This window comes from Ranitomeya imitator, chromosome 3, assembly GCF_032444005.1.
Source record: "Ranitomeya imitator isolate aRanImi1 chromosome 3, aRanImi1.pri, whole genome shotgun sequence".
Taxonomy (NCBI): domain Eukaryota; kingdom Metazoa; phylum Chordata; class Amphibia; order Anura; family Dendrobatidae; genus Ranitomeya; species Ranitomeya imitator.
In genome coordinates this window covers 476963264-476988617 of record NC_091284.1, presented here as the reverse complement: position 1 = coordinate 476988617, position 25354 = coordinate 476963264, and the positions used below count along the sequence as shown (strand labels likewise).

At 45.5% G+C, this 25354-nt stretch overlaps 1 protein-coding gene across 1 annotated transcript in view; it reads left to right on the top strand.

Moving 5' to 3' along the window:
• The first annotated feature begins 344 nt into the window (after nucleotides 1-344).
• The window catches only part of LOC138671666 (LON peptidase N-terminal domain and RING finger protein 2-like), a 96142-nt gene continuing 71132 nt past the window's right edge, over nucleotides 345-25354 (top strand). The window contains exon 1 of the mRNA XM_069759836.1: nucleotides 345-1743. Coding sequence (XP_069615937.1) covers nucleotides 789-1743 — 955 coding nt within the window. The 5' untranslated portion in view covers nucleotides 345-788. The remainder of the gene's footprint in view (nucleotides 1744-25354) is intronic.

Here is a 25354-nt window from a genome sequence, read left to right as displayed (position 1 = left end):
TGGAGGGAGGGACACCAGTACGAGCGCCTGCCATGGAGGGAGCGGTGACCCGCCGGTGGCGAGCGGCCGGCATTGTGTAACACCCCACAGCTGCTTACATAAACTTCTCAGGGTGGGGGCGGGGAGCAGTCGCCTCACGTGTTCTCCTGAAGGTGACAATGCCGCTAGTGGCCACTAGGGGGCAGCAGGTGTCTGCTTCCACTAGTCAGTAATTAGAGGAGCCCTGGCTGTAATCCGCGGTGTGGGCGCCTTAACCCGTCCACTGCTGGCTCATTCCTCAGACGGGCATTTAGTGCTATCCCATCCTGGAACCGCAGCACTGCTGCCAGTCTGTACGATGCAGTCGTGTCTTTCAGAGAGCAGGCGGTGACGTCACGGCGGCGGACTCCGCCTCCTCTGATGAGGTCACAGCTTTGGGGATAGACCCGGGAGGAGAACTTGCTGGCGGCTGGCACGGCAGACAGTGCGCTGCTGCACGGGGCACACACACGGCGGTGCCCACACACTGCCCGGCCGAGGCCTGCCTGTGGATTAGGGCACCGGGATATCTCCGTGCGCAGGGACAGAGGCGGCACCATTGGACGCAATGACAGAGCGGTGCCAACTTGGCTCCTGTGCTGGCAGCTGCGGTGGGCATGGCCCGTGTGCTGCAGTGGAAGCAGGGCACCCCACAAAGTCCTGTGCGCTATAATCCGATCTGCTGCACCCACAGGACACGGAGCATGACCCCAGAATGTGAGCCCCCTGCCCTGCTGATGGCTGGACCCTGCCCCTGCTGATCTCCAACCATGGAGGTAAGGTCTCTGCCCCTGTGTGACCCCCCTGGACTATGCTCTGAGATGCTGGGGGTGGCAGAGGAAGCCTTCAAGGCTGGCAACTTTGACCTGGCAGCAGAGATCTATGACTCCCAGCTGGATGAGCTGCCCCAGCCTGACAGGTCTCTGTATCTGAAGAAAGGAGATGCTTTAGCCCTGGCTGGGCGAGTTGCCGATGCTTTGGCCTCGTACACGAGGGCAGCAATGCTGCGCCAGCTCTGTCCGGAGGAGCTTGGCATACTGGTGGAGAGTATAGCTCAGAACATCAGGGAGAAAGAGCTGAAATTACCTTGTGCCAAGCTGAAGAGTGATAGTCTACATCCTAATGAGGCGTACCGAGCCTCCAAAACCTGCACTAAAGCCCCCCCTGCGGGGCAGTCCCTGGTGGCAGACCTCTTCTCCTGTCCCCCCCCTGCGGGGCAATCCCTGGTGGCAGACCTCTTCTCCTGTCCCCCACCTGCGGGGCAATCCCTGGTGGCAGACCTCTTCTCCTGTCCCCCACCTGCGGGGCAATCCCTGGTGGCAGACCTCTTCTCCTGTCCCCCCCCTGCGGGGCAATCCCTGGTGGCGGACCTCTTCTCCTGTCCCCCCCCTGCGGGGCAATCCCTGGTGGCGGACCTCTTCTCCTGTCCCCTGTGCGGACTCCTGCTACTGGACCCCGTTACGCTGAATTGTGGACATTCTTTTTGTAAGAGATGCAGAAAATCAACTGAATGTAGTTGCTGCAACCATAGAATAAAAGGCAAAGCGGAGGGGTGTGAAGCACCTTGCCTGGACCTGAAGGTTAACGTGGTGCTTGGGAACCTGTTCGAGAAGTGGTTCTGTGTGGAGACGACGGTGCGGAGACTGTCTGTAGAAGGAGACACCCTATGGGAGAACAATGACTTAATAGGTGCACTAGAAAAAATCAACACGGCATTGGAGCTGGGTAAGTGGCATCTCTGCACCCTCAGGTCATTATTACAGCCGACTATTAGTATAAAGCGCTGTTCGGATCATACCGAGGTCAATAACGATGACCTTACCGTCCTATGTGACCGAGGAGGTGAGACGCATCTGCACACAAAGTTCTCCAGACAGCTGACTGACGCCGGTATTGTACACCGGTCCCATTTAGGCTACGTTCACATTTGCGTTGTTGGGCGCAACGTCGGCGACGCAACCAACAACGCATGTGCACAACACTGCGTTTTGCGATGCATGCGTTGTCATAAGAAAGCACAGAGCAGGAATTTCGGCGCAGGAAAAACGCTACAAGTAGCGTCCTCTGCGCCCTGTCTGTGCGTCTATATGACGCATGCGTCGTAAAACGCAGTACAACGCATACCGGCGCATGTCCATGCGCCCCCATGTTAAAGATAGGGGCGCATGATGCATGCGTCGGTATGCGTCAACAACGCTGCGCCCAAAGGCGCAAATGTGAACGTTGCCTAATAGGACTTGCATCCATCCCGCCTATCATGCCCTCCCCACTGACCTGACATTAATAATGGCTGCATGCACATTAGATGAGAATGGGCCTCCGATCGATCGTTCATTCTGCGCTGACCATAAACACACTACAGATTCCCCCCCCCCCCCGCCAGTTCAGATTAGTGGCCGAAAATATCCAACACACCCAACTGTTTTTTTAACTACATTCCTCGTTAGGTTGAAATGAAGGATTATCCCTTTAACCAGACCAGCCGGCCAACGTTCGTTACTGTCGAAATCTTCAATTTCGGATAACTTTAAACTTAGTGCTTCGGCTACCTTAGGAGCGGTTCTTGCGTAGACATTTTTTTTTCCATAGACACAATACGTATCTGTACAGAAAATAGAAAATTAGTGGTAATTAAAGGGATAATCACCTTATTTTGTGTTGTGACATATTGCTAGGACATGCCATGCGGTTTATGATGGGGGACCAAGCTATGTAGCCTTCAGAGATGGAAAAGATGGAGGTTCCTTTGGCATTTCTTTTTCACAGGTGGCACCAGGAACTTCAGCATTGCTTTTTTTTCTAGGGCAAAGACAATGAATTCCAGGAGTGGTCACATCTTGGCTATCTATGGCAGATTGGTAGGATAGGGCATACGTGGCTGATAGATGCGGACCCCATGTATGAGTGCAAAGGAGGGCGCTGTACTGGAGATGAGCACAGGTTGGGGCTTTTATGACCGAGGGTGGTGTTACAAATTTGGAAGCAGAAACTAGAGAAGATCTGCTTTAACCGCGTTCCATGTGCGCACACCCTTCGGGCATATGCCTTTCCCAGTCCTGTATGCAGATGCTTAGGTAGTGTTAGGGCGGATGCTATGGGAAATGCCACACTGGTTTTCTCATGAAAATATAGAGAATATGTCAAAAGAGAAAAAATTTGTGCCACCGAGCATCCAAGGTGTGCTGCATTTAGGTTGTGTGCCTTGGTGAAAAAATATGCATAGAATTTTAATTTTACTGTTGTCAAAAGGGATTGAAATGGTGAACAAATCTCCGCTGTTATTAGCTCCGTTGACCTGTTTTTCGTTAATTGCATCTCAGACTTTAAGAACCTTTCTTGTGACTGAAGGACTGAATTGTCAGTTGATGAATTGTCAGGTCCTTATCTGCAGTGGGATCAGGGTGTCCTCCCAGACTGCACGTATACAGGAAGGGAAAGTTGTGTGCCGTACACTGGGGCATAGCAAACACTGCTGCCAACTTACATAATCCCACTGCCAGGTTTCCCATCACGTTGGCTCAGAGCGCTGCAATGTGACACAGGGAACATTTAAAGGGTTATTCCTAAAATATGAAATGTACAACCCAACTGATTGCGAGGGGTTCCTGAGAAAGGGGCTTTGGAACATGGTACTCGGGCTCTGCAAAGCCCCGTCTTCACATGTTCAACCTCTCCTCTACTCATTGCCTCATTTGGTCCATACAAGACAGTCTCTGCCGAGCCTTATTTCCAGGTTCCGAAGCCCGTATTCAGGATTGCTGGTATCCCAGCCATCAGTAAATTGCAGTGAGGCCGGGGTCACACTTGCGAGTTCAATGCAAGAAACTCGCGCATCAAGTCCTGTCACTGCCACCGGCACGCAGGAACGGAGCGTTCAGCTGCTACAGCCGCACACTTCGGTCCCGAGTGTCGGCGGCAGTGCCTGGACTTGATGCGCGAGTTTCTCGCATTGAACTCGCAAGTGTGACCCCGTCCTAAAGCTTAGGAAGCTACCCCACCCACACCAGGCTCTGTATGTACATTGTCTATTAACAGTGAGCTTCTTATCACAGGAGGAAGTGGAGTCGGGCTAGCACTCACATGGCCAGCAAATCGCGGCAATGATAATCTCCTAGTGATAAAACCTTCATTGTAAGTAAACAGCACATAGCCTGAAAAGTGACACATCATTGAATTCTGTGTTTTAACCGCTCCCTCCCATTGTTCTCAGATTATATAGCAAAATCCTGCTGACAGATTCCCTTTAATGAATGTTAACAAATAATGAACCTTTGTCAAGTATCATTCCTCACAAAGGCCCAATTTTGGAGATTAAACGTAGCATGTCATGCAAATGTAATAAATTGTATCCTGACGAGAAACCGATATAGCAGGCTTCTTTTCTTATACAAGTTCTAAGTATTGCCAATGGCCTCTGTCCACACCATCAAATTGCATTTTAGGCAAAAAATATGATTCATTTCCTGGGGAAAATAGTCCCTAAAACACACATTTGATATTGTGCTTAGCAATGTAGTGTCAAGCTCTTTTCCTTCATGCATCACTCACAGTGAATACTGAAGACAAATAGAAACAAAGTCACAGTTGCTTTTTTTTTTGTTCATTGCAACAACAGATAAAAAAGAAAAGTAGAAAGTCATGTACCCGCCCCTAAAAATACAAGCAAACAAAACTACAGCTGGTTCATTTAAACTATACCCTCTCACAGCTGTTTAGCCCCTTTCCGACATCGGGCGTAATATTACGCTGATGTCGGACTCCCCATGTTTAGTGTAGGCTCCGGTGCTGAGCCCACACGTTTCTGGGCACACATCAGCTGATCTATACAGCTGACCCGTGGAATCGCGATCCACCCGCGGCTGTTAACTGGTTACTAATCCCGCCCCACGATGATCCTGTCACATGATCGCGGGTCAACGATGGATCGGCATGACAACCAAAGGTCTCCAGCAGACCTCTATGGTTGTCATTGCCGCATTGCTATGAGCGCCGCCCAGTGGTAGTAAGTGTGCATTTCTGCTGCATACGGGTGATCTGATCATCGCCTGTATGTAGCAGAGCCGATCAGACAACTGCAGCTTCTAGTCTCCCATGGAGACTGTTGAAGCATACAAAGGTAAAAAAAAAAAAATGTTTTTTAAAAGTATTTAAAGAAAATATAAAAGTTCAAATCACCCCCTATTCAAAATAAAACAATAAAAAACAAACATACACATATATTTGGTATTGCCGCGTTCGGAATCACTCGATCTATCTATAAAAAAAAAAAAAGGATTAACCTGATCGCTAAATGGCATAGAGAGAAAAAAATCAAAACACCAGAGTTACGTTTTTTTTGGTCACCGCAACATTGCATTAAAATGCAATAATGGGCAATCAAAAGATTGAATCTGCACCAAAATGGTATCATTAATAACGTCAGCTTGGCACGCAAAAAATAGGCCCTTACCCAACCCCAGATCACGAAAAATGGAGATACTACGAGTATTGGAAAATGCAGAAATCCTTTACACACCCCATAGAGCAGACGGTGTGCTCCAAAGTATCTGGTGTAGATGAACGCCTCAGCAGCCCAAATCTCTTTCCTGTCCTAAGGGTTTGTTTTATTGTATCATCAGTCAAGGTTATGAAAGGATCGGGTGAATGGTAACTGAATGTTCCATAACACTTCATTATACAATGAGTCACCTACTTTATGTAAGACTTGACAACCCCTTTAATACAGTGCATACTGTTTCAGGACTCTGTTGGAACAGTTTATTGTTTCCAAACATGTCACACTTTATCCTTCAGGCATTGTCTAACTTTACCTTATAATTTCAGCAATACTCATTTCCGTCCTAGCATTTGTGCCTCGGGCAGGTAGAATATGTTTCTAATTTCTACAATGTCCTTACATAGTGACAAATGTATAATTGGTGGCGAAAGGTTGAACTTGATGGACCCGAGTCTTTATTTTCCAATCTATGCAACTATGTAGATGTATTTGTGTTTATCCCCTCCCCCCCCCCCCATTCTTTTTAATGGGTGAAAAATACTGAAATAATTGACATGTTGCAGATTGGAAAATGATAATAAATAAAAAGCTGCATGGGCACGAGATGTCAGAAGTCTCATTCACTGTGCTGGTACTGTAAAGCGCTACGTTTTTTTCATGGCAAGAATGCAGCAAGTGAACAACCTTTAATTAAAGGGGTTGTTATCCTAGTACACCACTCATTGTCTCCTTCCTGTGTCCTCTGTAGATTTGTAAGCCCGCCCACACCACTGATTGGCACCTTCCTGTGTACACTGTAGATTTGTAAGCCCACCCACACCACTGATTGGCACCTTCCTGTGTACACTGTAGATTTGTAAGCCCACCCACACCACTGATTGGCACCTTCCCGTGTACACTGTAGATTTGTAAGCCCACCCACACCACTGATTGGCACCTTCCCGTGTACACTATAGATTTGTAAGCCCACCCACACCACTGATTGGCACCTTCCTGTGTACACTGTAGATTTGTAAGCCCGCCCACACCACTGATTGGCACCTTCCTGTGTACACTGTAGATTTGTAAGCCCGCCCACACCACTGATTGGCACCTTCCTGTGTACACTGTAGATTTGTAAGCCCGCCCACACCACTGATTGGCACCTTCCTGTGTACACTGTAGATTTGTAAGCCCACCCACACCACTGATTGGCACCTTCCTGTGTACACTGTAGATTTGTAAGCCCACCCACACCACTGATTGGCACCTTCCTGTGTACACTGTAGATTTGTAAGCCCACCCACACCACTGATTGGCACCTTCCCGTGTACACTGTAGATTTGTAAGCCCACCCACACCACTGATTGGCACCTTCCCGTGTACACTATAGATTTGTAAGCCCACCCACACCACTGATTGGCACCTTCCTGTGTACACTGTAGATTTGTAAGCCCGCCCACACCACTGATTGGCACCTTCCCGTGTACACTGTAGATTTGTAAGCCCACCCACACCACTGATTGGCACCTTCCCGTGTACACTATAGATTTGTAAGCCCACCCACACCACTGATTGGCACCTTCCTGTGTACACTGTAGATTTGTAAGCCCGCCCACACCACTGATTGGCACCTTCCTGTGTACACTATAGATTTTTAAGCCCGCCCACACCACTGATTGGCACCTTCCTGTGTACACTATAGATTTGTAAGCCCACCCACACCACTGATTGGCTCCTTCCTGTGTCCTCTGTAGATTTTTAAGCCCACCCACACCACTGATTGGCTCCTTCCTGTGTACACTATAGATTTGTAAGCCCACCCACACCACTGATTGGCACCTTCCTGTGTACACTATAGATTTGTAAGCCCGCCCACACCACTGATTGGCTCCTTCCTGTGTCCTCTGTAGATTTGTAAGCCCGCCCACACCACTGATTGGCTCCTTCCTGTGTACACTATAGATTTGTAAGCCCGCCCACACCACCGATTGGCTCCTTCCTGTGTCCTCTGTAGATTTGTAAGCCCACCCACACCACTGATTGGCTCCTTCCTGTGTACACTATAGATTTGTAAGCCCACCCACACCACTGATTGGCACCTTCCTGTGTACACTGTAGATTTGTAAGCCCACCCACACCACTGATTGGCACCTTCCTGTGTACACTATAGATTTGTAAGCCCACCCACACCACTGATTGGCACCTTCCTGTGTACACTGTAGATTTGTAAGCCCACCCACACCACTGATTGGCACCTTCCTGTGTCCTCTGTAGATTTGTAAGCCCACCCACACCACTGATTGGCTCCTTTCTGTGTACACTATAGATTTGTAAGCCCGCCCACACCACTGAATGTCTCCTTCCTGTGTCCTCTGTAGATGTGTAAGCCCACCCACACCACTGATTGGCACCTTCCTGTGTACACTGTAGATTTGTAAGCCTGCCCACACCACTGATTGGCTCCTTTCTGTGTACACTGTAGATTTGTAAAGCCCGCCCACACCACTGATTGGCTCCTTCCTGTGTACACTGTAGATTTGTAAGCCTGCCCACACCACTGATTGGCTCCTTTCTGTGTACACTGTAGATTTGTAAAGCCCGCCCACACCACTTATTGGCTCCTTTCTGTTTACACTGTAGATTTGTAAAGCCCGCCCACACCACTGAATGGCACCTTCCTGTGAACACTAGATTTGTAAGCCCACCCACACCACTGATTGGCTCCTTCCTGTGTACACTGTAGATTTGTAAGCCTGCCCACACCACTGATTGGCTCCTTTCTGTGTACACTGTAGATTTGTAAAGCCCGCCCACACCACTTATTGGCTCCTTTTTGTTTACACTGTAGATTTATAAAGCCCGCCCACACCACTGGCACCTTCCTGTGAACACTAGATTTGTAAGCCCACCCACACCACTGATTGGCTCCTTCCTGTGTACACTGTAGATTTGTAAGCCTGCCCACACCCCTGATTGGCTCCTTTTTGTGTACACTGTAGATTTGTAAGCCTGCCCACACCACTGATTGGCTCCTTTCTGTTTACACTGTAGATTTGTAAGCCCGCCCACACCACTGATTGGCTCCTTTCTGTGTACACTGTAGATTTGTAAAGCCCGCCCACACCACTGATTGGCTCCTTTCTGTGTACACTGTAGATTTGTAAAGCCCGCCCACACCACTGATTGGCACCTTCCTGTGTATACTATAGATTTGTAGGCCCGCCCACACCACTGATTGGCATCTTCCTGTGTACACTATAGATTTGTAAGCCCGCCTACACCACTGATTGGCTCCTTCCTGTGTACACTGTGCATTGTCTTCAAATTGCCAATGGTGGGGGTGGGATTACACAAACTAGCCTAACTGCTGTGCATATGAGACCTAGTCAAGCAGTTATAATCTCCTGCTGATAACACTGATTATATTTTACCTACGACACCCAGCCTAATAAGTGATACATCATTGGAATCAGGCTCACTTGCCCTGTATAATACTGCTCTTAGATTAAATGGCAAAAACCTGCTGACAAATTCCCTTTAAAGTGAGCATGGTACATTGAACAGTCAGTCAGGCAGCAGTATGTTATAGAGCAGGAATAGATGAACAGATTAATGTATAGGTTTGTGGAAAAAGATTCGGTATAACTTGTATTTTCTTCATTTAAGTATCCACACGTTCTGATCTTGTTAGTCAAGTGGGTGGTGCTAATTATAGATTGGAAATATCATTGCATACACTTGACTGCTTAGCTTAGAATGATCAGACATTTCAATGCATCAAATGCCATTTTTATCAAGTTTTTTCCCACAAACCTATATCTCGATGTGTTCTTCTTCTCTATAACATGCTACCCATATCTTAGATTCCTTTTAACACCATGCACACAGATTATGCATTTACACTGCGACTCTATGGTCTCGCCCTGGTTAGATGGCACTTAAGGTGCAGTCTTCCTTCCAGAAGCAGATGCCTTCAGCCTGTCTACAAGTGCACCACTGCCCAGGCTCATTAGAGCATCTCCGGCAGTGAGAACCGAGGAACGAGAGAATCCCGAAAATGCTCGTTCCTCAATTGACCCATCTAAATGGGCCCTAAATGAAGAGAAATCAGATTATGGTGCACTGACTCTACGTATTCTCGTTCTGTAGGGTAAATAATCTGGTGATTGTTTGTGGTCTGTGCATAGTTAGCTTGGAAAGTCTGTCAACAGCTGTGGTCAGTGTTAGATATATTACATAAGCAATACTGGGCTCTAGTCTAATCTCTAAAAACACATTACCAAATGCATGAGCACTTCGTGATGGAAAAACTCAGATAACCTTATTATTCTGAAAGATTACCGTAAATGCTAAAGCAAAAACACAGACGTGTTAAGGTTTATTTCAATGTTGGGTAGAAGAAACAGTCTAGACCTGAAGATCTACACACAGCCTCACCAAATGTCATATTTACTGAAGCCACCCCTAAGGGAATATACAATGATTAAATTACATTTTTTTTCCAAAAGGAGTTGGATGATGTCTGCTGTGACCATCACCTACAATGCTTGGTTCTGTTTCATTTACTGCAATACGTCTTACCCTCTTTCTCTGGGACCTCCCTAGAGAGACCATTATGATTCGCCTCACCATATATAGTGGTCCATGCACAAAAAAAATCTAAATTTGCGCTGCCCCCAGTTTGAAAAACCCTGATCTACAGTCATAGCTAAAAGTTTTTGAGACTGATAAATTTTGCCACTTTAGTTTTTATAGTGGCAATTTGCATTAACACTAACGTATGAAGAGTGATCAGATAAAGTGCACCGTCACTTCTTGCCATGAAAATTAAACCACATGACTACTGAATGTCAGCATTGACACAAAATTACCAGTTTGCATAATTTGTGATCTTCTCGTTAGCTCAATAGAAAGTGTTAACGAGCACGGTTGATATCATTCCATCATGCTGATTGAATTATAACAGCAGACTTGTTGCTTTAAAAGAGAGTGGCTGCTTGTTCACCATAACAGTAATTTTGACCAGGCGTGTCCAATCTTTTTATATGCCACTGTATATTAATTTACTTTACTTTATTGGCCTCAGTCTACTGGTCTTATGCATTAAGCCAATAGTAGTCTTCTTACTTTATCTACAACTTTGGCTAGTGAAATATTTAAATAATTATTAAAGAGTAAATGTAGTAAAGAGACGACACACTCCTATAGAGTGATTAAAGCAATCATGTTAATACCTCTGTAACCCAATTATAAACTATATGTGCATTAGTTCTTGTCATATGCTGGTGTCTCCTAAAAGAGTCTGTCATCTTTGGAGAAGTCTTTAGCACGTTGTATATAGACAATGGCTCAGCTTGGATGTAGAGCACCACGCCTCCCTGGGCCCTAGGGATAGGCTCCAAACCCTTTCAGGAACATGGGCAGTAATGCTCCTTGACAACATCCACATTGTAGAAACTACACACTGAAATATTTGTCATAATAACTTTGTAGAATGTATATCCAACTCTTGAGTCCAAATCAGATTTATGATATCAAAGCTTGACTGTGACTTCCTGGGTGGTTCTATTTAGTTCTTCTGAGCAGCTCTGCTTTCTGATTGGTGAGAAATATAAGTCAGCATTATCACATCATATTCATAAAGAATGTGCATACTGTCTTATGATTGCATAAAATCACTTGCATTTCAAGCAATCGCAATCAGCATAGATATTGCTCCTTACATTTTTTTTTCTCCTATACTGCTGACTACTTCTACTAACCATCATCAGAGATAGTAGAATTTTGAACATTAGTCTTTTCACTTAGAATTTCTGTGACGCCAGTGACTATGCATGGACTTACTTTGGAGCAGGATAGTTCAAAAGGTCCAGGTTCAATATCAAGAGGGCTCGTAATGGACAAAGGGGAAAAGACAAAAGCGTAGTCAGGTAACAGTCCAAGGTCAGAGTATCAGGAAGATAGTGGATCAAGACAAAGGAGTAAGTCAAATGGATTGTCAAAAGGAAATTCCAAGGTCGAAAATGGAGATCAGGTTATAACTCCAAGCACCGTGCAGATAAACACACCACTTGAACAAAGCTACATTTGGCAAAGGTCTGGCAGTTGTCAGAGTGCTAAATAGCCCTGTAATCACCGACAATTGATGACACCATGAGTGGTGGAATCGTGACAGTTTCTGCTTTCAATGACAAATTATTTAGCGCCTTATATCAAGATCTCTAGAACGGATAAAGCAACCCTTGTTTAGGTTAGGTGGCTGAAAACCAGGACAGACCTTGTCATACTTGGGCTGTGTGCCCACGTTGCGTTTTTTATGTGTTTCTGATGCGTTTTTTGCCGCAGCGGAAATGCTTAAAAACCACATTCTCATGCAATCCTATGGGATTCCGCAGTTCCTGTGCCCATGCTGCGGATTTTCCCACTGCAGAATCGCATAGCAGAAAAATCTGCAATATGTTCATTATTTCTGCAGAATCGCGGTGATTCCGCTGCCATAGGATTGCATTCAAATGCTCACTTTACACATGTGGCTATGTGTTGTGAATTCTGCTCTTGGGCTCCCTCCGGTGGTTGAGTGGTAGTGCTGCGGTAGTTGGATCGCAGCATTTATCAGGTGTATCCATTTTTTGCAATTTGGGCTGGGCTATTTAAGTCCTGCTTTATCCTTTAGTCAGTGCCTGTTGACCATTGTTTTTGGAGGATTCACATCCAACCTGGTCTCTCCTGGTCTGCTGTTCTTTTCTTCAAAGATAAGTTCTGGCCTTGTTTTTGCTGTCCACCTGCTGTGGACCTTATAGTCTGTGCTTTTTCTTGTTTTTTTTTGTCCAGCTTTGTCTGTGAAGGATTTTTTGCAGCCTAGCTGTGTCTCTGGAGATGCAGATATACCCTCCATGTCTTTAGTCAGATGTGGTGTATTGTATTTTCTGTGGTGGATATTTTCTAGTGTTTTAATACTGACCGCATAGTACTCTGTCCTATTCTTCCTTTTTAGCTAGTATGGCCTCCTATGCTAAATCCTTATTTCATGTCTGCGTATGTTATTTCCCTCTCCTTTCACAGTCAATATTTGTGGGCGGCTGTCTATTCTTTGGGGTTTTCTCTGAGGCAAGATAGTTTTCCCGTTTCTGTCTTTAGGGGTAGTTAGTTCTTAGGCTGTGTCAAGGGGTCTAGGGAGTGTTAGGTACCCCCCACGGCTACTTCTAGTTGCGCTGCTAGTTCAGGGTTTGCGGTCAGTAAAGGTACCACCTTCTCCAGAGTACGTCTCATGCTGCTCCTAGGCCACCAGATCATAATAGTACAACTGGCCAACAATGAGTTAAATGCATCTCAGAAGAAGGGAAGGAAGCTCTTGAGCCATTTTTTTTTTTCTCCAGTCTATTCCGTGTTCTCTTCCCTCTTAATCTCTGGGTGGCTACGGAACCTAGTATTAACATGAATGTTCAGGAGTTAGTTTCTCGGGTGGATCAGCTTGCTGCTAGGGTACAGGGTATTTCAGATTTTATTATTCAGACTCCTGCCTTATAACCTAAGATTCCCACTCCTGATTTATTTTTTGGTGACAGATCCAAATTTTTGAGTTTCAAAAATAATTGTAAACTGTTTTTTGCATTGAGACCCCCTTCTTCTGGTGATCCCATTCAGCAGGTTAAAATCATCATATCCTTGCTGCGTGGTGACCCACAGGATTGGGCATTTTCCCTGGAATCTGGCAATCCTGCTTTGCTTAATGTTGATTCTTTCTTTCAAGCATTGGGGTTATTGTATGATGAGCCTAATTCTGTGGATCAAGCTGAGAAGACCTTGTTGGCCCTGTGTCAGGGTCAAGAAGCGGCAGAATCGTATTGCCAGAAATTTAGAAAATGGTCTGTGTTGACTAAATGGAATGAGGATGCCTTGGCGGCAATTTTCAGAAAGGGTCTTTCTGAATCCGTTAAAGATGTTATGGTGGGGTTCCCCACGCCTGCTGGTCTGAGTGATTCTATGTCTCTGGCCATTCAGATTGATCGGCGCTTGCGCAAGCGCAGAGTTGTGCACACTGTGGCATTGTCCTCCGAGAGGAGCCCTGAGCCTATGCAGTGTGATCGGATTTTGTCTAGAGCTGAACGACAAGGATTTATGCGTCAGAATAGGTTGTGTTTTTACTGCGGCGATTCTGCTCATGTTATTTCTGATTGCCCTAAGCGTACAAAGAAAATCGCTAGTTCTGTTACCATCAGTACTGTACAACCAAAATTTCTGTTATCTGTGACCTTGATCTGCTCATTATCGTAATTTTCTGTCATGGCATTTGTGGATTCAGGCGCCGCTCTGATTTTAATGGACTTAGAATTTGCCAGACGTTGTGGTTTCCCCTTGCAGCCTTTGCAGAACCCTATTCCTTTAAGGGGGATTGATGCTACACCGTTGGCTAAAAATAAACCTCAGTTTTGGACACAGCTGACCATGCGCATGGCGCCAGCCCATCAGGAAGATTGTCGTTTTCTGGTGTTGCATAATTTGCATGATGCTATCGTGCTGGGTTTTCCATGGTTACAGGTACATAATCCAGTGTTAGATTGGAAATCTATGTCTGTGACTAGTTGGGGTTGTCAGGGGGTTCATGGTCACGTTCCTTTGATGTCAATTTCCTCTTCCCCCTCTTCTGAAATTCCTGAGTTTTTGTCAGATTTCCAGGATGTATTCGATGAGCCCAAATCCAGTTCCCTAGGGACTGTGATTGTGCTATTGACTTGATTCCAGGTTGTAAGTTCCCTAAGGGTCGACTTTTCAACCTGTCTGTGCCAGAACATGCCGCCATGCGGAACTATATTAAGGAGTCTTTGGAGAAGGGGCATATTCGGCCATCTTCTTCACCATTGGGAGCGGGGGTTTTTTTGTTGCCAAGAAGGATGGCTCCTTGAGACCGTGTATTGATTATCGCCTCTTGAATAAGATCACGGTCAAATTTCAATACTCTTTGCCTTTGCTTACTGATTTGTTTGCTAGGATTAAGGGGGCTAGCTGGTTTACTAGGATTGACCTTCGAGGGGCATATAATCTTATTCGTATTAAACAGGGTGACGAGTGGAAAACTGCATTTAATACGCCCGAAAGCCATTTTGAATACCTAGTGATGTCATTCGGACTCTCTAATGCCCTATCTGTGTTCCAGTCCTTCATGCATGATATCTTTCGGAGTTATCTTGATAAGTTTATGGTTGTATATTTGGATGATATTTTGATTTTTTTCCGATGATTGGGAGTCTCATGTGAAACAGCTCAGGATGGTATTTCAGATCCTCTGTGATAATGCTTTGTTTGTGAAGGGGTCGAAGTGCCTCTTTGGAGTGCAGAAGGTTTCTTTTTTGGGCTTCATTTTTTCTCCCTCATCTATAGAAATGGATCCGGTTAAGGTTCAGGCCATTCATGATTGTATTCAGCCCACATCTGTGAAGAGCCTTCAGAAATTCTTGGGCTTTGCTAATTTTTATCGTCGTTTCATTGCCAACTTCTCCAGTGTGGTTAAACCTCTGACCGATTTGACGAAGAAAGGCGCTGATGTGACGAATTGGTCCTCTGCGGCTGTTTCTGCCTTTCAGGAGCTTAAACGCTGATTTACTTCTGCCCCGTGTTGCGTCAGCCGGATGTTTCTCTTCCATTTCAGGTTGAGGTTGACGCGTCTGAGATTGGGGCAGGGGCCGTTTTGTCTCAGAGGAATTCTGATGGTTCCTTGATGAAACCGTGTGCCTTCTTTTCTCGGAAGTTTTTGCCTGTGGAATGCAATTATGATGTCGGCAATCGGGAGTTGTTGGCTATGAAGTGGGCATTTGAGGAGTGGCGTCATTGGCTTGAGGGGGCCAAGCACCGTATTGTGGTCTTGACCGATCATAAGAATCTGATTTACCTCGAGTCTGCCAAACGACTGAATCCTAGACAGGCTCGATGGTCCCTGTTTTTCTCCCGTTTTGATTTTGTCATCTCGTACATTCCTGGTACTAAGAATGTTAAGGCGGATGCCCTCTCTAGGAGTTTTTTTCCTGAGTCCCCTGGGGTTCTTGAGCCGGTCGGCATTCTGAAGGAAGGAGTGATTCTTTCTGCCATCTCCCCTGATTTACGACAGGTTCTTCAGGAATTTCAGGCTAATAAACCTGACCGCTGTCCAGTGGGGAAACTGTTTGTTCCTGATAGATGGACTAGTAAAGTGATTTCTGAGGTTCATTGTTCTGTGTTGGCTGGCCATCCTGGGATTTTTGGTACCAGAGATTTGGTTGGTAGGTCCTTTTGGTGGCCTTCTTTGTCGCGGGATGTGCGTTCTTTTGTTCAGTCCTGTGGGATTTGTGCGCGGGCTAAGCCTTGCTGTTCCCGCGCTAGTGGGTTGCTTCTGCCTTTGCCGGTCCCTGAGAGACCTTGGACGCATATTTCTATGGATTTTATTTCAGATCTTCCGGTTTCCCAGAGGATGTCGGTTATCTGGGTGGTTTGTGACCGGTTTTCTAAGATGGTTCATTTGGTACCTTTGCCTAAATTGCCTTCCTCTTTTGATTTGGTTCCGTTGTTTTTTCAGCATGTGGTTCGTTTGCATGGCATCCCGGAGAATATTGTGTCCGATAGAGGTTCCCAGTTTGTTTCTAGGTTTTGGCGGGCCTTTTGTGCTAGGCTGGGCATTGATTTTACTTTTTCTTCCGCATTTCATCCTCAGACAAATGGCCAGACGGAGCGAACTAATCAGACTTTGGAAACTTATTTGAGATGCTTTGTGTCTGCTGATCAGGATGATTGGGTGGCGTTCTTGCCATTGGCCGAGTTTGCCCTTAATAATCGGGCTAGTTCTGCTACCTTGGTTTCGCCTTTTTTTTGTAATTTTGGTTTTCATCCTCGTTTTTCTTCAGGGCAGGTTGAGCCTTCTGCTTGTCCTGGTGTGGATTCAGTGGTTGACAGGCTGCAGCGGATTTGGGCTCGTGGTGGACAATTTGGTGTTGTCTCAGGAGGAGGCTCAGCGTTTTGCTAACAGTCGTCGGTGTGTTGGTTCCCGGCTTCGGGTTGGGGATTTGGTCTGGTTGTCTTTCCGTCATGTTCCTATGAAGGTTTCTTCCCCTAAGTTCAAGCCTCGGTTTATTGGTCCTTATAGGATTTCTGAGATTATCAATCCGGTGTCTTTTCGTTTGGCCCTTCCAGCCTCTTTTTCCATCCATAATGTGTTCCATAGATCTTTGTTGCGGAAGTATGTGGTGCCCGTTGTTCCCTCTGCTGATCCTCCGGCCCCGGTGTTGATTGAAGGGGAGTTGGAGTATGTGGTTGAGAAGATTTTGGATTCTCGTATTTCGAGGCGGAAGCTTCAGTATCTGGTCAAATGGAAGGGTTATGGCCAGGAGGATAATTCTTGGGTTGTTGCCTCCGATGTTCATGCTGACGATTTGGTTTGTGCCTTTCATTTGGCTCGTCCTGATCGGCCTGGGGGCTCTGGTGAGGGTTTGGTGACCCCTCCTCAAAGGGGGGGTACTGTTGTGAATTCTGCTCTTGGGCTCCCTCCGGTGGTTATGAGTGGTAGTGCTGCGGTAGTTGGATCGCAGCATTTATCAGGTGTATCCATTTTTTGCAATTTGGGCTGGGCTATTTAAGTCCTGCTTTATCCTTTAGTCAGTGCCAATTGTCCATTGTTTTTGGAGGATTCACATCCAACCTGGTCTCTCCTGGTCTGCTGTTCTTTTCTTCAAAGATAAGTTCTGGCCTTGTTTTTGCTGTCCACCTGCTGTGGACCTTATAGTCTGTGCTTTTTCTTGTTTTTTTTTGTCCAGCTTTGTCTGTGAAGTATTTTTTGCAGCCTAGCTGTGTCTCTGGAGATGCAGATATACCCTCCATGTCTTTAGTCAGATGTGGTGTTTTGTATTTTCTGTGGTGGATATTTTCTAGTGTTTTAATACTGACCGCATAGTACTCTGTCCTATTCTTCCTTTTTAGCTAGTATGGCCTCCTATGCTACCGTATATACTCGAGTATAAGCCGACCCGAGTATAAGCCGACCCCCCCTTAATTTTGCCACAAAAAACTGGGAAAACTTATTGACTCGAGTATAAGCCTAGGGTGGAAATGCAGCATTTACCGGTGAATTTCAAAAATAAAAATAGATCATTATTTCCCCATAGCTGTGCCATATAGTGCTCTGCACCGTTCATATTGCCCCATATCTGTGCCCCATATATGCTCTGCACCGTTCATTTTTGCCCAATATCTGTGCCCCATACAGTGCTCTGCACCGTTCATATTGCCCCATAGATGCTGCACAGATGCCCCATACAGTGCTCTGCACCGTTCATATTGCCCCATAGATGCTGCACAGATGCCCCATACAGTGCTCTGCACCGTTCATATTGCCCCATAGATGCTGCACAGATGCCCCATACAGTGCTCTGCACCGTTCAAATTGCCCCATAGATGCTGCACAGATGCCCCATACAGTGATCTGCACCGTTCATATTGCCCCATAGATGCTGCACAGATGCCCCATATATTGCTCTGCACCGTTCATACTGTGCCATAGATGCTCCACATAAATCTGTGCCGCTGCTGCTGCAATAAAAAAGAAAACAAAACACATACTCACCTTTCTTGATTGCAGCTCCCGGGGTCCGGTCCCGGCGCCTCCATCTTCCCGGCGTCTCTGCTCTGACTGATCAGGCAGAGGGCGCCGCGCACACTATATGCGTCATCGCGCCCTCTGCCTGAACAGTCAGAGCGCAGACGCCGGGAAGATGGAGGCGCCGGGAAGATGGAGCGGCGCCCGGCGGCTGGAACGTGGACAGGTAAATATGCCATACTTACCTAGTCCTAGCGATCCTGGCGCTCCCCGCCTTCCTCCCCGTCTTCTGTGCTGCAGCCTCTTCCTGTCAGCGGTCACCGACACCGCTGATTAGAGAAATGAATAGGCGGCTCCACCCCTATGGGAGGTGGAGCCGCCTATTAATTTCTGTAATGAGCGGTCCCACGTGACCGCTGAAGAGGGGAAGAAGCTGCAGCACAGAACACCGTGGGACGGCAGGGGGAGCGTCAGGATCACTGAGACTAGGTAAGTATACCTCAGCGCCCTCACCCGCCGACCCCACCGCTACCGTGACTCGAGTATAAGCCGAGAGGGGCACTTTCAGCCCAAAAATTTGGGCTGAAAATCTCGGCTTATACTCGAGTATATACGGTAAATCCTGATTTCATGTCTGCGTATGTTATTTCCCTCTCCTTTCACAGTCAATATTTGTGGGCGGCTGTCTATTCTTTGGGGTTTTCTCTGAGGCAAGATAGTTTTCCAGTTTCTGTCTTTAGGGGTAGTTAGTTCTTAGGCTGTGTCGATGGGTCTAGGGAGTGTTAGGTACCCCCCACGGCTACTTCTAGTTGCGCTGCTAGTTCAGGGTTTGCGGTCAGTAAAGGTACCACCTTCTCCAGAGTACGTCTCATGCTGCTCGTAGGCCACCAGATCATAATAGCTATGCCCACCATGCATAAAGTGAGCGCTTCATGTGCGGATGGTACCCGGGCCTGGAGGAGAGGAGACTCTCCTCCCGGCCCTGGGATCCATATTCATGTAAAAAAAAAGAATTTAAAATAAAAAATAGGGATATACTCACCTTCTGATGGCCCCCGGAGTCCTCCCGCCTCTCAGCGGTGCACGCGGCGGCTTCCATTCCAAGGGATGCATTGTGCCAATCACCTGAGATGACGTCGCGGTCATGCGGCCGTGACGTCACAAAGGTTCTTCGCGCAAAGCATCTCTGGGAACGGAACGTACCGGGAGAGCCGCTGAGGAGATCGGGGGCCGTTGGAAGGTGAGAATAACCTTTTTTAAAAAAATTTTTGATTATTTTTAACATTCTATCTTTTACTATTGATGCTGCATCGGCAGCATCAATAGTAAAAAGTTGGTCACACTTGTCAAGCACTATGCATGACAAGTGTGACCAACCTGTCAATCAATTTTTTCAAGCGATGCTTGTACAGCACAAGCATTCTGCAAGCTAAAAACGCTTGTGTTTTGCGGGAAAATGCATGCAAATTCCGCATGCGTTTTACCCGTGGCAGGGAGTTGCGGAAATGCTGCGGACATTTCTGCAGCATTTCTGCAACGTGGGCACATAGCCTTACAGCTAATGGGTGGATACAATTGTATCTCATCTAGATAATCCTCTGTGAGATAAACAGATCGTGAGCAGCAGTATGGATCTCTTCTGTTTTCATAGTTTGCTACAGTAAGGGTATGTTCACACGTTCCTGATTTCCATCCTTTTTTTCACGACTAAAAACCGCAGCTCTTTGCAGAAAACGCAGGTCCTTTTTTTGGTGCGTTTTTTTATGCATTTTTTGATGCAGTTTTCTATGCAGAGTCTGTGTGTTTTCTAGGAAGTTTTTTAGGGTTAAAATGGCTGAAAATACCCTAACCCTATCCCTAACCCTAACCCTATCCCTACCCCTATCCCTAACCCTATTCTAACCTTAGTGGAAAAAAAAAAAAAATTCTTAATTTTTTTATTGTCCCTACCTATGGGGGTGACAAAGGCTGTCATTTACTATTTTTTTTATTTTGATCACTGAGATAGGTTATATATATATACATATATATATATGTATATATACACCCACGAGTACTAAGAGAACTAAGTAATGTAATAGATAAACCATTATTTCTTATTTTTAGTGACTCTATAGCGACAGGGTCTGTTCCGCAGGACTGGCGCATAGCAAATGTGGTGCCAATATTCAAAAAGGGCTCTAAAAGTGAACCTGGAAATTATAGGCCAGTAAGTCTAACCTCTATTGTTGGTAAAATATTTGAAGGGTTTCTGAGGGATGTTATTCTGGATTATCTCAATGAGAATAACTGTTTAACTCCATATCAGCATGGGTTTATGAGAAATCGCTCCTGTCAAACCAATCTAATCAGTTTTTATGAAGAGGTAAGCTATAGACTGGACTACGGTGAGTCATTGGACGTGGTATATCTCGATTTTTCCAAAGCGTTTGATACCGTGCCGCACAAGAGGTTGGTACACAAAATGAGAATGCTTGGTCTGGGGGAAAATGTGTGTAAATGGGTTAGTAACTGGCTTAGTGATAGAAAGCAGAGGGTGGTTATAAATGGTATAGTCTCTAACTGGGTCGCTGTGACCAGTGGGGTACCGCAGGGGTCAGTATTGGGACCTGTTCTCTTCAACATATTCATTAATGATCTGGTAGAAGGTTTACACAGTAAAATATCGATATTTGCAGATGATACAAAACTATGTAAAGCAGTTAATACAAGAGAAGATAGTATTCTGCTACAGATGGATCTGGATAAGTTGGAAACTTGGGCTGAAAGGTGGCAGATGAGGTTTAACAATGATAAATGTAAGGTTATACACATGGGAAGAAGGAATCAATGTCACCATTACACACTGAACGGGAAACCACTGGGTAAATCTGACAGGGAGAAGGACTTGGGGATCCTAGTTAATGATAAACTTACCTGGAGCAGCCAGTGCCAGGCAGCAGCTGCCAAGGCAAACAGGATCATGGGGTGCATTAAAAGAGGTCTGGATACACATGATGAGAGCATTATACTGCCTCTGTACAAATCCCTAGTTAGACCGCACATGGAGTACTGTGTCCAGTTTTGGGCACCGGTGCTCAGGAAGGATATAATGGAACTAGAGAGAGTACAAAGGAGGGCAACAAAATTAATAAAGGGGATGGGAGAACTACAATACCCAGATAGATTAGCGAAATTAGGATTATTTAGTCTAGAAAAAAGACGACTGAGGGGCGATCTAATAACCATGTATAAGTATATAAGGGGACAATACAAATATCTCGCTGAGGATCTGTTTATACCAAGGAAGGTGACGGGCACAAGGGGGCATTCTTTGCGTCTGGAGGAGAGAAGGTTTTTCCACCAACATAGAAGAGGATTCTTTACTGTTAGGGCAGTGAGAATCTGGAATTGCTTGCCTGAGGAGGTGGTGATGGCGAACTCAGTCGAGGGGTTCAAGAGAGGCCTGGATGTCTTCCTGGAGCAGAACAATATTGTATCATACAATTATTAGGTTCTGTAGAAGGACGTAGATCTGGGTATTTATTATGATGGAATATAGGCTGAACTGGATGGACAAATGTCTTTTTTAGGCCTTACTAACTATGTTACTATGTTATGTTACTATGTAAAATGCACTTTGGAACGAATCTGCCGGCCGGCAGATTCGGCGGGCGCACTGCGCATGCGCCCGCCATTTTGCAAGATGGCGGCGCCCAGGGAGAAGACGGCCGGACGGACACCAGGAGGCCGGGCAAGTATAGGGGGGGAGATTAGGACACGGGGGGGGCATCGGAGCACGGGGGGGGGGGCATCGGAGCACGGGGGGGGGGCATCGGAGCACGGGGTGGGGCATCGGAGCATGGGGGGTGTGGGATCGGGGCAGCCACACTCCGCCCACGCACTTCCGCCCGCTTCCCCGCACTTCCTGCTGCAGCGGTTCGGCACCACAAACCGCAATAAAACCCGCAGATATATTTTTGATCTGCGGGTTTTACTGCGGGTTTGACCTCACAATGGAGGTCTATGGGTGCAGAACCGCTGCGGCTCCGAAAAAAGAAGTGACATGGTACTTCTTTTTTCCCGCAGCTATTCAGCGCGGCTTTTTTTCTGAATTTCAGGATCGTGTGCACAGTGGTTCCTGTTTTCCATAGGGTACATTAATAATCTTTATAATCTTTATTTTTATATAGCGCTAACATATTCCGCAGCACTTTACAGTTTTTGCACACATTATCATCGCTGTCCCTGATAGGGCTCACAATCTAGAATCCCTATCAGTATGTCTTTGGAATGTGGGAGGAAACCGGAGTGCCCGGAGGAAACCCACGCAAACACGGAGAGAACATACAAACTCTTTGCAGATGTTGTCCTGGGTGGGATTAGAACCCAAGACCCCAGCGCTGCAAGGCTGCAGTGCTAACCACTGCGCCACCGTGCTGCCCATTTTCCGTGCTGGTACATTGTACTGTACCCTGCATGGAAAACAGCTGCGGAACCGCAGTGGCAAAAACGCTGCGGTTCCGCAGAAAAAAACGCACTGTGTGAACATGGCCTATATCAGAATATTCTAAATCTAGCAGTACAGGGCCTGTCCTATTCCATATAAACAGTTTATTCCCAATAGATAAGTAGTATGCACTGGATACCTGGAAGCACATATCACCCCTGGGCTTAGAACTCAGCCTGGCTAATAGCTGTAAATCATTCAGTTGAGGCAATGAAAACTAAATCTCCGAACACTAACGAATACTCGGAGGACACCCGAGCAACGAGTACACTCGCTCATCACTATTGTTAAAACTATCGTTCTGTGCAAGTAGCATATTATGTTATTGACAGCACATAGCCTGTTTATACAAAACTACCGACAATGTTTTTTTAAAAATGTACGCACTTGACAAATGAGCATTTTGCTAGCTTGTCAGGTGATTGCCAGCCTGTTTAGATGTACAAACATTTGAGAATGAGTGTTCCTACCCATTGCCTGATCATTGACGCTTCGAAATGGGCCTTTACCCTACTTGGCTCTCCTCTGTCATGTGCGTAGTGTAAACAACGCATGTGCTCACAGCCTGAAAAATATGATAAGAGAGCAGGGAAAAGTCAAGATATGTAATGTAATCAGTGTACTTTTTGTTCAGTGCTGTTTGGGTTTTAACCACTTTGCTGCAAGGTGTTTCTGGTCAAGTTTTACATTTATTTTTTATTTATTTATTTTACTCGCTTATATAGCGCCATTAATTCCACTGCTCGTTACAGACATTATCATCACTGTCCCCATTGGGGATCACGATCTAGATTCCCTATCAGTATGTCTTGGGAGTGTAGGAGGAAACCGGAGAACCCGGAGGAAACCCACGCAAACACGGGGAGAACATACAAACTCTTTGCAGATGTTGTCGTTGGTTGGATTTGAGCCCAGGATCTTGGCGCTACAAGACTGCAGTGCTAACCACTGAGCCACCATGCTGCCCTAGGTTTATGTGTATCAAATGTATACCCATAACTATATTATTTCTTTAATTTTTTTTCATAGCTAACTGGCACACAAATAATTGCCACCTGGTGTGTGTCTTTTGTGCAAATCTGCATCACACAGTAACAATTTGTAAAACACAAGTTTGATCACATGGAAAGGAAACAATAACTGAATACCTGTGTACTTCACGCAGATTGTGAAATTGTATTGATTACACCTTTGCTGGGATTATGTTAGCCGAATAAATAGAGATCTATGCGATTGGTGATGGTTACCACCTACTCTGGTATTCTGTGCGGAAAGCTACACTGCGAAAACAGTTTATATTGTTCTTGAAGTGTCCTTCACTTCTTTACGATTCTACTTCAAGGATTTTGCTGCAGCGCATGTCCGAACAAATGTTTTTTGTTTGTTTTTTCACTTTGTAAGTATGTCATTGGCACCATGCTGGGCAGGGATTTAGAATCAAAGTATTTAATATTCAAGTACGGTACATGTAAATTATGCATGAGCCATAAGCCAGCTTCAAAAGTCAGACTCTTGCTTACGAAATCGCCACTAGCGATTAGGAAAACCAATAGCATTTTCTTAGTGTCAAAAAATGGCTTTCTCTTAAAAGTCTGTGCAGCTGGTATTTACTAGCAATTCGGCTGCAAATAGCTCATGGGAACTATTTATAGTCAAGTCTTGTAAAGCGCTGTGTTAATGAACGATAGGTTAGCGCGTCATCGCCTTGATGAAAACAACAGTGAATCCCGGTGTTAATCATAGTGTTAGGCATTATTGGTTTTATGGGTTTCCTGCATTCTCGCAGTTAAACTTTATGATTTATGTAAAAAGGCCTATAATTTATTTATTTTCCGAGAATAGGGCCGCTTTACATCAGCATGGTGCATCCAATTATCATCTATTTTTGTTTAGTTTGTCCATTTTTATCAAGGTGGCATCTGATGTTTTTTCTTTTGTATGTAGAAGAAAAGGTTTCCAAACTTCCTTTACCCTTTAGAAAGTGAAAAGCAGACAGCATGTCAATCGTCACGGTTTCTATTTAAGCACTGATGGTGAATCTGGCCATACGTGCTAATGGTTTTGTGTTTCATCATAAAAAAAAAGGTGTATGAATACAATAATTTGTGTGAATAAGGCCTTGCACGTATATAAAGTATCGGTGGGCGAAAGTCTCAAAATAAAATGGTTTATTTACTTGCACAATATGCTCTGAAGCATAAATAAAGATTATTATATATTACTAGATGGTAGCCCGATTCTAACGCATCGGGTATTCTAGAATATGTATGTATATAGCAGCCACATACTATATAGCACAGGCCACATAGTATATAGTAGCCATGTATTATATAGCATACAAATAGTACGTGGCCTGTGCTATATAGTATGTGGCTGCTATATATATACATACATATTGTAGAATACCCGATGCGTTGTATATAACGCAGCCCACGCAGTATCTAACACAGGCCACGTAGTATACAGCAGCCATGTACTATATAACACTGCCCATGTAGTATATAACACTGCCCACGTAGTATATAGCAGCCATGTAGTATACAGTACTGCCCACGTAGTATGTAGCAGCCATGTAGTATATAGTACTGTCAACTTAGTATATAGCAGCCATGAAGTATATAGTACTGCCCACGTAGTATATAGCAGCCATGTAGTATACAGTACTGCCCACGTAGTATATAGCAGCCATGTAATATATAGTACTACCCACGTAGTATATAGCAACCATGTAGTATATAGTACTGCCCACGTAGTATATAGCAGCCATGTAGTATATAGTACTGCCCACGTAGTATATAGCAGCCATGTAGTA